The sequence below is a fragment of the Corvus hawaiiensis genome, chromosome 5 (assembly GCF_020740725.1).
Source record: "Corvus hawaiiensis isolate bCorHaw1 chromosome 5, bCorHaw1.pri.cur, whole genome shotgun sequence".
Taxonomy (NCBI): Eukaryota; Metazoa; Chordata; class Aves; order Passeriformes; family Corvidae; genus Corvus; species Corvus hawaiiensis.
In genome coordinates, this window is record NC_063217.1 from 4,470,975 (window position 1) to 4,487,159 (window position 16,185).

The following is a 16,185-nucleotide window of genomic DNA, read 5'->3' on the forward strand; positions in this document are numbered from 1 at the left end:
ATCAGAATGATCTTGGAAAATGGAAGAGGTTCAGATTGACTTAACACTTCATTGAAATTGTCTAAAATTAGGTTCTTTTCATTTAGAGTTGAGCTTTCTGTACACATGAGGCTTCCAACACTCTTAGGTTTCCTTCAAAAATCTCAGACGAAGACCCGCTGAATTTATTGAAGTCGAGGTACTTGGAACATTACCAAAAGCAGAAATCTTTTAAAGCTCTTCTGAGTAAATCTGATACAGAGGAAGTCTGAAGGGAGTTGGAGCGAGTGGAAAAGCCTCATTCCTGTAGTAAGTATGAGAGAAAATGCTGTTGACCTTTTGAGACTGAAAAGAATTTTTCATGGGTTCAGTGGGCAGCATATAAGACATGAAATAAAAGATTCAACTGTTGTGCTTAAAATGCTCTGTAGCTTTCTAACACCCTGCTGGTACCAATCTCCTTAGATACATATTGGAAATGTCTGAGCAGCTCATCTTAAATATGTTCAGGGTTGGTGCTAGAAATTTTCAAAGCAAACATCAAACTCGGTAAATCAGCTCATTATTAATTTATAAAAGAAATGCCTTTTTTTACCGCTTTTCATGCAGTTAGATTTTTTAATGATGTGAAATGTATGTACAGGTGAACAACTTAAAAATTCATCTCTTATTTAGAGATATAAATGATTGATATAACTGAGAGAAAATTGGCCATATTATCCATTATGAGGTTCCCCCAGGCCATATGGAGTAGGCTCTGAGGGAGAGGCCACAGTCTAATATTTTCATGGCAGTACAAGCTGGCACTTCAGTGCATGATGAGGAACAGGAATCTGCTGCAATGTGTGCTCTCAGTGACATTTTGATTTTTGGCACTTGTTTGTGTATGTGCAAAAACATCCTGTCTAGTGATAAATAGAGTTTTGCTCCTAATAGAATGCTTGAGTGAGTACAGCGAGGATAAATAAGTTGAAGATCTTGGGTAACTTGGCTTCAACTCTGCTCTCCCTTAGAAAAAATTCTCTTATTTGTGGCTCCATGAATATCACTGGGCTGCCTACAGCAGTACCAACATTAATATATGTCACAATTTTGAAGGATTCAGAGATTGAAACAATATCTGGATAAATTACTAAGTGAATGGATAAATAATTACAAATAGTTAAGGTACCACAGTTCAGCAAGTTAGGTCTCATCAGCTGAGCATGATGATTATTTGCTTGGCTTTAGTCCCCTGTGAGTGCTACAGAAGTCTCTGACTTAAACCACCTTCAACTCAAGCTGAATCACTCAGAAAGTTTCAGCTTCTCAAAGGTGTGGTGTAGACACATAATTTTACCAGTGTCTTGGGTTTGTGTAAGTTACTCTGCAATTTCCTAAATAAAGAACAACTTGTTGCAGTTTTTTTCCTCCTCATACTTAATTAAGCAATTAATTACAGTGGAAAAAAAAATAGAGAAATAGAAAAATATGAATAAAAACAATTTAAAAAGAAATCACACATTTACAAAAGCTATGGAAAACTAAGAAACTAAGATAGAAATAGATTGCATTCTCTGCCTTGGCATGGTTAAATGGTTGGGGAAGCTGAACAGAGCTTTTTTGGTATCATTTCTTCTAAGCAATTTATGGTGGGAAAAAGGAATAAAAGGAAAATGTTAAAAAACAGGATATTCTGCAGCTTTTGTGTTGCTATTGCTCTTTTGCTGTAGCTTATACTGCTCCGTTTTTTTACATTTTTGCTCTAAGCAATAGATTTTTCTTTTGGGCCTTTTCACTTCGGTTGAATTCCAAATGGCCATGTTAAATCTTTGAATTTAATTTTGAACCAGAAGACAATGGATTCTGGTAGTCAAAAGAGCACAATACATCTTGATAGTCGTAGTTACCTTTAATAGTACAAAGGGCTCAAGTCAAAAATGGAAATAGTCTCATTTAAAACCACAATGACAGGTAACTACACCTGATTTTAATCATTGTAAAAATGAAGTAAGTTGATATGTAAGATCCTTGATTACTTCTGTAGTTTGGAGTGCAATTTTGTGGCAGAAATAAAGTTTTTCTCTCCTAAGGGAACAGTTACCACAAAGAGTAATAAAATTTTGCATTAGAAACAAAGTCATTCCCCACCCCAATCTGCTATCCAGCAGGAAACTGAGGTTGAAATACAATGAAACACATGCAGATAAATTTTATAGGAACTGGTCCTGTATGTATTTTAAAAAATTGAAACTAATGGAACTCCTTGCATGGTTAAGGACAGATACCTGGCAAGGTGCAGAACTGCATCTTGGGCTACCAGTGCCACTGGTAGAAATTAATACGGAGGAGTTGGTTCCTGCTTTTTCACATCCGCAGTTCAAGGATTGGCTCAGTGGATTTGGTGATTACAGAAAAATACCGCATCACTGGAGCTGGATGTTTATTTTCTTGCTCATTACCTCTCCATGCTCTACCAGGACAGGTTTAAGGTGTTCAGCAATTGTTTTGATGGTGTAAGAGTAGGTTAGAGGGCCTGAAATTCTGGACAATAATGTTCATCTACACAGCAGTTTCACTGGTATTAAGTTCTCCACGCATTTTTGAGAATGATTCACAGTTCATTGATTTTGGTATTTAAAATGTGTTCATTGATATAAATACTCTTCAGACAGTTCACATTGATCTCAATAAAATCTTAAGTTCTCCTTAGGCGCTCAGTGAGTTCAGTGTGCTCAAGGAACTTAGTAAACAGAAAAAAAAAAAGAAAAATGAATGAATTACCTGGTTGCTTCCACAGCCTCTCATGAAACCTCCCCTTCAATGCTTTGGTGGAGACAGAGCATTTGAAGTGCAAAGGTAAAGGCTTCAAATCAAAGTTCTGATAAATTGGCAGCTAATACACTAATACACAGCCTTTTTATTTTCCTTTCCAAGCTCTCTGCTCCATCCAACCCAGGAGTGGCACGTTTAAGTAATTCCCAACCTCAAAAGTGGCTGTGTTCTTCACAAAACATGTTGTATTAAATATGCCCATGCAAAACAAGTCATAATGCACCAGTAAAACATCTTTTATTTCAGTAATACATTTTTCAACCATCACCAGGGCCAGCTGTAGTCTAAGTTTAAATAATAAACCAAACACATCCGGAGGATGAGTCAACCAGGCACCTGAAATAGCCCCTGGAAGGGACTCCCTTTTTTATACATTGTCCAAAGGGATCAGTTTGGCATCTACTCCAAATGTCTCAGCTAAGTGGGGTGCAATTGTGTCTTAAGTTTTTTTGTTCATAGTTTTAGGTAGGAAAAATATCTGAAGTTGCTGAATTTATAATAAGCTAAAGCAGGGGGAATTACCTTGTGGTTTCTATCAAGTAAAAGCATGCATGTGGACCTTGCTGTGCCAAGAATATTAATTGGTAGTGACTTGACTGTGCATTTGATAACAAAGTCAATCAAAGTAATTAAATCGTGTGGTATCTGGTGATTGAGTGCACCTAAAACTTCTTTGTTTCACAGATCCATGATTATGCACTGAAAAGCAGTCTTAAGCAAGTAAAGACTATTTCTTGCCATGTTTTAAAAATTAACTTTTGGGTAAAGTCATAGATTTGTAGTGCAAAATTCAATTTTATCCAGATTGCATCTGCCGTTGTGGAATTTGCTTATCTCTATGTTTATTTGATTTAATCAGATCTTGCTGTGGTGCAGGCTGGCACACTCCCTGCTGGATTGTGGAATGGTATTGCTGCCTGACTGCTGATGATTTATGCAAGGCTTAAAATATACCACAGAAACTATTAAACTTTGGATTATACATGATGTGTATCATTATTTCTTTAAAACAGATAACTGCAATGACGTAGCAGTACGTTATATTTGTACTCTTGTGTTAATGCTAACTCCCAAAATGATGTACTGAACTCTATTTTACAAAAAAAAAAGGGGAAAAAAGTATTTCTCTGGTTGTGCCTGTATCCTTCTTGGAAAAACAGGACACTTTGCAACATCCAAATATTGTCTCATCAGATTCTATTTAAAGAGTAATTAACAAACACAAAGAAGAAATAAGTTTTACTTTTGCTGATTATATCTGCAAAGTTCCCTTCCAGAGGAACTCAAAGACCTGCTTTATAGTTTGATGGTCATTTCATGACACCCCGCCCCCTTCAGTCACATATTTCTATCTGCAAAAAAAGTAAATGTTACATCTGAAGTCTTAGGACAAATTCTTATCATGTTCATCACAAAATGTAAGGGCAGTCTGAAAAGCCACTTAGTTCTAATACAGGAAGGTGGCACTTGCTAAACTTAATATCATTTACTAGTTTTTAAGTCTGTAATTTACACTCATGTTAATGCATTCTAAATATTATCCTGCTTAGCTGTTTTTTCTGGTGAAGATGAAAGTGGTTTGTTTGATGTGTGCAAAGAATTGACTACAGAAAATGGTAAATTAATTGGAAGATGTCAGCTCAGGAGAATGTTTTTGACATGAGGGCTCTGAAGCTGTTAACAAACAGACCAACTCATTTGTCTCATCATGAAATGAAAATAAAAATCACAACATTATGATAAAATCTTGACTAGGAAATACCTGCAAGACTCTTTGAAGCCTTGGGTTCTTTTCTTGCCTGGGCTTTGGCACTATGATAAATGCAAGCCACGCTGCACAGAACTGGAAGTGAAATAGGCTCTATGCAGAACAGATGGATCAGGGCTAAGGCAGGGATGTGCACTGCAGATGAGAACAGATTAATACCACAAGGGGAGACTGGAGGAAAACTGGAAAGGTGGGGGCATTTGAACTAATTCATGAATCATTTCCAACTGATAGCTATGCCTTCAGGCACAGTGAATAATATGAAGGAAGCATATTTAAAATTTTATAAGTTTATTTTAATAAAGATTAGAATAAAGAGCCATAATTTTGGATGATTAAAAAAACATCCTGTATTTCCCCATCCCAAAATGTACCTTTGTGATTTAAATATCACAGTGTGCACTGGGACATGAATTGCTGTTTGAAAAACCCATGGCAGACTCATGGAGTTGGCACAAAGCTTTTGGGAATGGATTTTTTTTGGAAGAGCTCTGTGATCTTTGTGCTCCTCCACTTGAATCCAAACCACAGAGATGCAGCTCTGCTTTGTCTGGAGACACAGTCTGATTTCTAGATCTCATTCAGATGTCTCTCCAAGTCTTTATCTTATCCAAATAGCCTTCAGTCTTATGAGGTTCCCAAAGCTGTGCCAGGGCAAGTAAATGTAGATTTAAAGAGCTTTGAACAAGATCTTCAGTCCTGTGTTACAGAACAAGGCTTTCAACAGGGATATTTCACATCACTAGGTTACTTTACTGTTGCTAATGGATATTTTACTGTGGGGCAGACAAACGCATAAAAAGAAAAAAGTCCAAATGAAATTAAAATTATTTTAACAAGATTTTAACATAAAACCATCAGAAACAATGAAGATATTTGAGGGATATGTAACTTCCTTGTATCAGTGAAGGTATCGGTTTTTCTTATGGGTTGAAAAGTATGATTCCACATCTAAGAACGTCAAAAATCCTTCATTTTGCAAAGCTCAGAGTGTGTGGATGGGCCTGATCACTTGTGTTAATAATGAACATGGTTTATAAGAGGAAAAAGAAACTGAGAAAAGGAAATGTACAGATAAATGTGAGGCTGTTCTGCGTTCCCGCTATGACTGCTCAGCAGATAATTTCCAAGCTATAGAGGAGACCGTGAAACACTTGACAGTGAACGAAGATTCTGAGAGAAATGTAAAGAAGATGGGTAGTTCCGTTTGCTAGTAAGGAAGTCATCTACGTGGGTTTCTGTTCACCAGTGCAGAAGATGTATTATTCCTCTGGTATAAAATTCTTTTATTCCAGGCAAAGCTCAATGAGAGCAGAGAAAGGTATCAAATGGCTCACTTGCCTAGAACTTGATTCTCATCCTGATGATTTCATGATTTCATTGCAGGTTGCAAATCTGGCCTGCTCTATCTCCAATAATGAAGAAGGTGTGAAGTTGGTCCGTATGGCAGCCACACAGATTGATAGTCTGTGCCCACAGGTGAGTTAAGATTCCTGCTAAAAAGTACTTGAGAACTTTTTTAGCACTTAAAAGCATCAGAAGAGGAGCACAGCCTTGTCTGTGTCATGAGATTGTTGCCTGATTTCCACAAACTGTGAAAAATGCACCCATGTCTTAAGACCCTTCATATCAAATGCGTTGTAATGCTGTATTTTCAACGCAGTCCATAAAACCTATTTGCTCTTTCCCTTGCAAAAAAAAAATTGCCACTCTTCTTCTAACAAATGGGTTTGACTAACAGGTAATTAATGCTGCACTCACGTTGGCTGCCAGACCCCAGAGCAAAGTAGCCCAGGACAACATGGATGTGTTTAAGGACCAGTGGGAGAAACAGGTGCGAGTTCTCACTGAGGCTGTCGATGACATCACTTCAGTGGATGATTTCCTCTCTGTTTCAGGTACTGGGATCAAGAGACTTTTCTAAAAATATCCACCTAAATTAAAGTATTGGGTCAGGGTGGACAAAAGCTATAATTACTAAAGCATTATCAACCTATTAGTCCATTTCTATCGGAATGCTGATCTTCTGTACTCAGTAGGAGCAACCATGCCATGTCAATTAATCCCTGGTAGCAACAGTTGGCTTTTCACCTCCCAGAAAATAGCATCCTGTTTGTGCTTCTGTTCCTAGAGACTCTTTGTTTCAAATCAGGCACAAAGTAGGGTTTTGGTCACTTTTTAAAAATGCGTTCAAGACCTGTGACAGGCTGAGAGTATTTGTAGAAATTGTTAGAATCCTTGTGCAGTTGTGGGCAAGATGAGGAAAAGTTAACTTTACAGAATCGTGGGGTGGTTTGGGTTGGGAGGGTAAAGAAGGGATGGAGAAGAGAAGGACACTGACCCTGGGCCGCAGTCTTTTCTCCATCCTCCTGGTAAAGTGCTTCAGCTTGTGGCAGAGTGTATTGTTACAATATGCTCATACCCAGTGAATGCTGTAATTGCAAGGTAGTGCATGGCTTGGGTTAATTTCTGCTGCAGAAAACTCACATTCCTACTTCACTTAGAAGGGTGAATTTCACTTTGTGGGTAAGGACATAGAGAGTGCCAAGAGGGCTTTGCTCACTCGAATTGCTCAGAAGGGCCAGACTTCATGAGGTAGTCTGGCTGAAATACTATGTTTCATTCTACAATATTTTCCTTGATGTTTCCTAAATTTTCTAATAGAAGTTTGTGAGAAAAAAAATATTGGAAGAAAAGTATATTTATCCTTTAAAAACACTCCTTTATTCTTTTTTTGCCCTTTTTATCTTGTTTGGTTGTATCCTGCTACTCTTATTAACAGGGAAATGGTTTGGTTTAGTTACTTACGCTCCTCTGTTCAACAACCCAGCGAGTGTTCCCTGCAAGCCATGGCAAGAAAATGAAAATGAGCTCTGTGAATAAAAGGGTACTTCAGAATATGGGAGAACATAGATTTTTATTTGAGATTTGAAGCTGACAAACACTTTCTGGCAGAACTAGTTCTAAGTGAAAGGGGTGATGAGGCTGTAAACTTCAGACCCAGTCCACGATCCGGCGTTGGAAATCTGGCTCAAATGTCCATTTTCTTGTTTTTTTGAGGACTCTGCTTACTCCAAGTGCTTGTATCCATAAACAAGAAGTAATTTGAATGGATGATGGGGTTTTTCATTTCTTTTTCTCAAATCTTAATTCTTTCTAACAGGGTTTTGACTTAGATCCAAACTTTCCAAGGTGGCTGAGAAGTATTATTTCTGTTAAGTTTAGAGTGTGTTTTTTTCCTAATTCTTTGCATAGACATCTCTGTTAAACATGAGGAAACAGAAAGCCTGTTGCTCTTGCTATAAGTTTGGAAGCCTCAGCTTACACAGGGTGTTTTTATTTTTGGATGTTAAAGCAGTGAAGCATTCAAAATGCCACTATCTGGTTAAACGTACCTCCTGAAATGACACCTCCTCCTCTTCATATTGACTCTCACATTTGATGTTATGTTTTAGTAACATGGTGGCTACCAAAAGAAAGCTGACCATAATTTTAATAAGTTATTTTATAGTAAGTTATATTCCAAATGCGCTGTCCAAATCCATACATCACTTCTTGTTGGGCAAAATTTGTTTGTGCCATGGTAAAAGCAATTGGTGAAGTGGAAACAGTGAAGAAAAATTTTAACAAAGCACTGCTTTTTCATTCTGAGTAGGGAGCATTTTAAACAAAGAATTTTGCTCTGCAAGTTACTCAGATTCACAGCTCAGGGGACTCTCAGTTTCCATCCAAAGTTGTTGCAGAGTAAAATTCGCATCATGTAAAACATTTCTGAAACCCTCAAATGGTCCAACCTTGGAATTTGTAACGGTGAAGATTAGTGAGTCATTCTTTTTAGTGGCAAAGGATAATTAACAAAAAACAGTTGGTGAACTGATTAATTCTCTTTTACTACTACTACAAATAACATTTCAATTTCAGTTTAGATACGTCTCTAGCAGAAAATCAACTTGCTGTTTAGAGTTACTGAGTTTCTCAGATTGAGTTTAGTCAGATATGAAGTTCAGTTGTGGTTTTACTAAAGTTATTTTTGACTCTACTGACTGATGGGAAATAATACCTGACCTAGTCAAAATCTTCTTCATGCTTTCACATAATTTGTATGTGAGAATACTACGTAAATTATGATACTGCAGCACATGAGAGCAGACGGCCTGATTCAGAGGCACAAAAATAACAATGCAGCTCCCAAGAATCCGATAAAAGTGTTTCATATCACCTCCTCTGAGCAGAGTCACTGTTGTCAACTCTGGCTTCAGAATATGCACAGTCACATATAATTTTAGTGTGTGTTATTAGAAATTCCCAGCTTATCTCTGGCATAGATGGAGTGAGGGAGATGAACTGCTCATGCCCAGGTTCTGTGCTATCTACAAAGGCCACTGCTGTTGTCTTTTCAATATGATTTATGTTCTTTTCTGACTTACTGAGGCAAAAAATGAGCCAAACATAATAAACATTTATGGGAGAGTGTAAATTCACCTTCAGAAAATTGCCCGTTTATTAGAGAATCTACAAAATATTTGACTGCTTTCCCCTTTGCATTAATTTTAATTACAATTTCATTATGATAAAATTCAGTGTGATGTTTGAGCTTAATGTGACTGGTTTTCAAGGAAATTCAGGTTGGGTCTCACAGCAGAGGTAGGATGATGTAACCCAGTCCCTAGTAAAGATAAATATCACACTGATTTTTACTATTATGTGACAGTATCACAGAAGGGCATCTGTTTTGCAGCCTGGATAAAGATATATATATATATCAATTTTTTAACATACTGACATTTGCCGAAATCAGTAAGCTTTGCTATGAGGAAGAACAAATTAAATGAGCTGTATTTTCCCCTCCATCCCAGAAAACCACATCCTGGAAGATGTGAATAAGTGTGTGATTGCTCTGCAAGAGGGGGATGTGGATACGCTGGACAGAACCGCAGGTGCCATCCGGGGCCGTGCTGCCAGAGTCATTCACATCATCAATGCAGAGATGGAAAACTATGAGACTGGGGTTTACACCGAGAAGGTGCTGGAAGCTACCAAACTGCTCTCTGAAACTGGTAAGTTTGTTGAAATGCTGAAAGAATTTTTGAAATACTCTTATTTAGTCATTCAAAACTTTCAGTTAATTCTCTGAGATCTGTAACTCAGAGGGAAATCTGTACTTGAAAACAAGATATAAACAAATAAATTCATGGCCATGAGTGTGATTTTTATTCTCTACTCAATGCTGTTGCAGAAGTCATACTGACAGGAGCCATATAAGAGAAGAGATTCAGTAACACATCCAGACTAGGCCACTACATCAAAGCTTCTATGATTTGAATAAATAATACACAGCCTTTTCTTCTGAGTCGATTGATTGTGTATTATGTGTCTCCAGAAAATCATTGCAAACATTACTCTTTAGTCTGTGCAGGTGAATGTACTCGTTGATGACTGAAGTGTTGCTAAACAAAACAACTCAACTTTTCATTGAAAAATACATATAAGCAACTGAAAATGTACCACCTGACTGAAAAAAATAAAAAAGTCTGCTAGATTGTATGAAATATGTAGAGTATATAAAAGTAGAAAAGTCTTCTAGATTGGTAGACTGGGAAGAAATATTCTTTTTTTTTCAATCTGTTTTTGCCTTGACAGAGCTGGGATTGGATTCATCTCAGTGTAGGTGATTAGGTCTGTGCTGGTCATTTTAAAGCCCTTTATATCAGTGCTCTCAATAATTCAGTGCAGGCAGTGCTACCAAGTGCTCTCATCTAAAAGCAGTGGGTTTGGGTGGGTTTGGGTGAATCATGCTCTGAATTTCGTTGACTTCACAGACTGGGTCTCCACGCACTGATCAGGTGCCCCTGGTAGGATAAAGATGCACGAATTGTGGGTGTCTGGAAGCGTCTGAGCTGATCCTCCCCTGCCTGATTGCACTTGTTCATCTGGGGTTTAAAACCATGAGGATTATTTTAGAAGGAGCAAAGGAAAATTGCACCAGTTCAGGACACATCCAATTTGACTTTCAGACAGCCCAGGAATTGCCCCGTGAGATGGAAAAGCAAAAACTATTGTAGATCTGCAGTCTCTGTATTTGCTTAGAGAACAGGAATCAACAAAATGAGCTAAAAACACCTGATTTTGGGATGATTAAATATTACTTGTGGTATTGTAGCCCCCAGCTTAATGTCAGTCTATTTTTTCCTACCCAACATGAGATCAGTGGAATAAGTACTGTAAATTTAGCTTCTTTTTAAAAGTTTATGAGCTGGTTTTATGAATCCACAGAAGGAAAATAATCTCTTCAGTTTACATGATAAACATATTTTGCTGCACTCTTGTGTTAAAGTCATCTTTTGGTCAAGAAGGGACTATGAAGAATTCTTTCTACCATTAAGATTTCTTTATTAAACAAAACAAAATGTATGCTCAGGCTTTTTATTGAGCTAAAATTTGTGACCCAACATTCTATAACTTTTTTTATTAAAAATTTTTCAACAGGCAACTATAAAGTGCTGTTCTATAGATCAGTAATACACACAGAAAATACTTATATTCCATATTTAATTCACTTTTTGATACAATTCGAATTATAACTAAGTGCTATAAACTCTGGACTGAGTGCATCTTGACAACATCAATGTGTTAATGCTGGGATTCAATAGGTAAGAACAAGTCCCTGTTCCTCCAAGTCAAAATTATTACTTATTTTTTTCTTTTATAAAGTGTAAATAAACTTGTGAGTATTAAAAAAAAAAAAAAATATTATGTTTACAATATTAAGAACTTTGTATCATGTACAAATTGTGTAGCAGTAGTTCAGGAGACAGAATGGGCCCAAATTCAATGAAGCTGATGAAGCTTAAACAATTTCTTCCAGTTGTGAATGTGGATAATTAATATTAGAGCACAATCTCTATCTGCAGCTTTTCAGGCCATTTACAAAGGCATTGATTATTATTTCTCTAGGAATAAAAAAAGTAGAATTTACTGACTCATTTCATCGCCTTAGAATAAAGGGGTTAAAATGGAATTTAGACCCCCCCTGTGCTGTTCTGGAATCACCATCCTTGGAAGTGTTCAAAAACGCTGTGGATGTGGCACTTGGGGACAGGGTTTAGTGGTGAACACGGTGGTGCTGGGGGAATGGTTGGGTTCGATGGTCTGAGAGGTGTTTTCCAACCTCAGTGATTCCATGATCTGGAATGTATGAATGCATACATTTATTTTTATATTTTTTCAATTCATCACCACTCCTCAATCACCATGAGTTCCTGCCCAGATTTTACCAAACACTCAGGAATGATGCCAGTGATTTATTTGGATTCAGGTTCCACCCACAGATGTGCACATCAAATCTCTGTGAGAAGCACAGTCATGAACATCTCACTGTTTTCATATTTATTCCTTCTTTTTTGTTGTTTTTTTAATTGACCTTAATTTAATTTTAAATGAAGTGCTTTTGGAAGCTGGAAAAAATGTAGCTAAATGATAATGGAAGGGAAATAAGCACTTTACCTTCCTCTTATAATTATTATTTACTTTTAACTGTCAGCTCAGAAAAGGAAAGCCTCTGTTAAGCCTCTTCTTCCAGAGATTTCACTGTGTTCTATCAGTATTAGGTTGGATCCACAGTGGAGAAATATGGATACAGTGTTTTGGAAAGACAAACACCTTGCTAATGGTTTTTTTAGGGGAGAAAAAATTAATCTCTCATGAAAATGACGTTGATAGTTTCTGAGGAATGGAAACTACAAACACTGCTTTAATAACCAGTCTCACCTCCAAGTTTTGTTTGTCATTTTAATTTGCAGCCTTTGGAATATATGGGGTGGTTTTTTTAGTGTTTCAGTGCTTTGTTGCCTGTGCTTGTCTCACAAACTGCCTTTAAAGCCAAGTACTTGGTAGAGGCTGGGTTCTTATCTCTGGCAGCAGTATTAAGAGTGACAGACTGGTTGATGTCCTTTTAAAATTGAGTACTTCCATTTTCCTTTAAAAACCATAACAAAAACTCAGCTCTCACTTGCTGATTTTCTTATAAATCCAAGATGAAACCTATAAAACCAGAGTCCATAGGGCTCACTGGGAACAAACACTAAACTCATAGATTTTAGTGGATGTTACTTGTGCAGGAGTAAACTAGAGCTTCAAGGTTCAATTTTTTTTGGTTGATTGATTGTTTTTGAGGTGTTTTTTATTTGTTTCCTTGTGGTTTTTTTGTTTTGTTTTGGTTGGTTGGTTGACAGTTTTTTTCAGGGCTCTCTCTTAAATGCTGCATTGGTATTCAGATTTGTGGAAAGCTGTGAAATTATCCTGTTGCAAGTTGTCCATGACGAAAAAAATAAAAGGAGAGAAGGGTGGAAAGGAAAAGAGAAGAAAGAAAAAGTTAAAAACAAGGATAAAGGCAAAAAGAAAGGGAAGGAGTAAGAGGAAACAGAGCGGAATTTCTGTTTGAATATTGAGATCTCTCATCCTGCTCAGTACCCAGAGTGACCAAGGCCAGCTGAGACTCTCCCGTTGCCTTCACCGAGGAGGACACTGAAGTGTGCTCAGCAATTATCTCAGAAGCTCTAAAAGCTGAAGGCAAGAAAACCATGTTTCTGAACAAGTAAAAAGAATTGTCCCTAGAAAGAAATCAAGGAACAGGCAATGAGTCCAGATGCTGTTTTTCAAGATTTTTGAGGTTCCAGAAGGAGGGAAAAAGAAAAAAAAAAAAGCTGTGACATTCTTTAAAGGTCAAGAGGATTGGATTTAAGCTGGGAAAAATGGAGTAGACTTTGCAGGGCTGTGGTAAAAGGAAGTGAGTGGGAAATGAAAGTGAAAAGAGCAGAACAAGTAGGACCAGAACTGCCTGGGAAAGGCTGTGAAAACTTCCCAACCTTTTCTTTTTTTTTTTTTTTTTTTGCTTCAGTTTGCACTGGGCTGCCTGGAAACCATCCTGGAACAGCAAGTACCATACTGCTTGGGTTACTCCTGTGAAGGACACTGGAAATTTGAAATTGTCTGATTCACACCAGAAATTTGAGTTTCAGCTTTTTAGCATGTTTTAAAAATATCCCAGTAACTTTGTAACTCGCTGGTTTTAAGTAGATCACTCCGACTTCTGTTTTGACACAAATTTTTTATTGTGTCTTTATCAGAATGGACTAAAGCTGAAAATCAGCATTACTGGCAATTCAGCAATAAGCCTGTGAGAGTTTTATCAGTGTGAGTAGGGCAAACTTTAAAGATATTTATCACTAGGAAAAGGCAGCTCAGTGATGTTATCAAAGCTAATACTAAATGTGGGAAAGATGGATTTTTCAGCAGTGATATGAAGGGAAACAAAATGTAGCAGCAAGAAGATAAATTTAAGCATAGCTGTAATCAAAAAAACCCCATATTGAATCTGAGAGAGAGCTAAAAGATGCAAAATGGAGCCTATTTAAAAAATAAATGATGTTAAATTCATGTTTTATGGGAGTTCAGGTAGTTACAGTAAAACTTATGGGTACCATCATCCTGAGAAGATGAGATCATTTATCCCGGAGTTTTGATCAAATGATGACTTTTATTCTGCAAAGTACTGTAGCATTTTCTTTAAAGTTTTGCTAAACTGAAATCCAAAGGTCAAGGTGTCACCACCACCAACAACAGAAAAATTAATGCATTATTAAAGAAAAGGTATTTTACAAAAGGACCAGAGAACACCCAAGATTCTGTTCCACTATTGCTTGGTTCGATCCAAAGAATTTTTAACCAGAGAAATTCTGATCAATATACAGAAGAATACACTAAGAAATCATACAAAATGCATTATAAAGCAATTAAAGGAGACCTAAGAGAAGAATAGATCACCACTGCGGCTCAAAGCTGAAATGCTAGTTCTTTTTCTCTCCACTTTTAGAGTTTAAAAATGGAACACAGTACTAAAGGAGAATATAATGTAATTGATTTAGATTTTTAAAGCTTTTCCTAATGTCCTGCACATGCAGCTGTTTGGCAAATGGGTAACCATGGGGTGAGTGTTAAGGCCTTTGATGGATTAAGAGCTGGTGACAAAGCACAAGCAAAGCACAAGTGGTCATTTCTCAGCAGGCAGAAAGGGAAATCCTGTGACACTTCAGGGTCAGCACCGTGGTTGGTGTTCGATGCATTAATTAACAGGTGAATAGGCAGCTGCAAGATTTGCCAAAAGGAAAATGCTGTGTGGGCTGGTTGGGAGAGAGAAATGAGACTAAAAGATATTTTTATTTAATTTCTCTAGGTAAATGGAGTAATTAAATCTATATTATCCACATTGACAGGAAGGTTCTGAGTTAATTCATCCTCTCAGAAAAAATTGTGGCATTGAAATGGGCAGCTGAGAAAAGATACTTTTTCCATGCACAACAGCCCTCACATCAGGGCTGAGTATGTTAGGCTGTGCTCAGAGCAAGATATTCACTGAATATCCCAAGTATGTATTTCCACTTTGTTCTCCACAACCTAAAGATCTTCCAGAAATGGAAGAAGGTCAAGATAAGGATTACTCCTTAATCAAAGAAAATTCAAGACTTAGATGCGCATTAACTCAGTGAGAGTTTGAAAAATACGAGGATTATCTATTTTGGGTGTGCCAGACACCTTATATAATGAATAGTTGGTTAATATAATAGACATTCCCATTTTCATAAACCATTATTATTTAGTTGCTGTTCAAATCTGTTCTCAAAAACATTTCATGCTCTTAAAAGCCACTTTTTAAAATAAGGAGGGTGGTGGTGGTAGAAGTAGAAAGAAATTTACTGGGTCTGGAAAATAAGGCAGAGAAATGGAATGAATATCCATCCACCAACTCCAACAGAATGTTTTGTGAATACAAGTGTGAATTGTACAATAATGTTTTAAAATAAAAGCACTGGTCTTCCTTGCATCCCCTTGCCTACACACACCTACATATTGATATACACAAACTTATAACGAAGCCAGGGAGGGTGGTTTGCTTGTTACATAACCCACTTTGTGTCCAACAGCATGAGACTGCTTTCTTGAGGGAATTTTCTGAAGAGTTTGCTTTTATTTGAAATATTAATGTGAAGGGAGTTCTTTTTGGCAGGAAAAATATTTTGGGGGTGCTCACTGTGTGTAGTCTTGCACAGGTAGACAGGAGAGTGAGACAGCTGAAACTGGTGAGTCAGAAATGTCCCTGCAGCCGACATCTGTTACCCTCCTCTGTCCACTTTGGGATGTACCTGTCCTTAATGCCATGCTGGCCAGGAGGCAAACAGCACTTACCTGGCTTCTCCCCTGACATTTATCTTTCTGTGCATGGCAATTCAGTCAGGACAAAGTTTGAAGGTGTGTTTTTGTCTCTTGTGTGTGTGTGTGTCCCTGTCTCCCAACACTTGGTAATGGTGCTCCAGACATCTCATTAATTTCTGTAATGTCCATCTCATTGTCCACCTGGACTGCACATGAGCAAATACATTTCTCCCATTCCCATGCCAATCTGCTTGGTTGCATAAACCCACAGATAATGTTGGAGCCTTCTGGGAAGTGCTAGAAGACTTAACACAAATGGGCCAAAGGGCCAGGACGTGGTCATAAATTCAAGGAAACCCGGGAACATTGTTTTTACAGGCTGTGGCCAAATCAGTGTTTGGCAGCGAAGGCTGATT

General features: G+C 37.5%; 1 protein-coding gene across 4 annotated transcripts in view; it reads left to right on the plus strand.

Moving 5' to 3' along the window:
- CTNNA2 (catenin alpha 2) overlaps positions 1-16,185 on the plus strand; it is a 462,414-nt gene that overhangs the window by 393,937 nt on the left and 52,292 nt on the right. For all 4 annotated transcript variants that reach the window (XM_048304875.1, XM_048304874.1, XM_048304876.1 and 1 more), the window contains 3 exons: positions 5,948-6,040; positions 6,303-6,459; positions 9,418-9,618. In XM_048304875.1, coding sequence (XP_048160832.1) covers positions 5,948-6,040; positions 6,303-6,459; positions 9,418-9,618 — 451 coding nt within the window. The remainder of the gene's footprint in view (positions 1-5,947; positions 6,041-6,302; positions 6,460-9,417; positions 9,619-16,185) is intronic.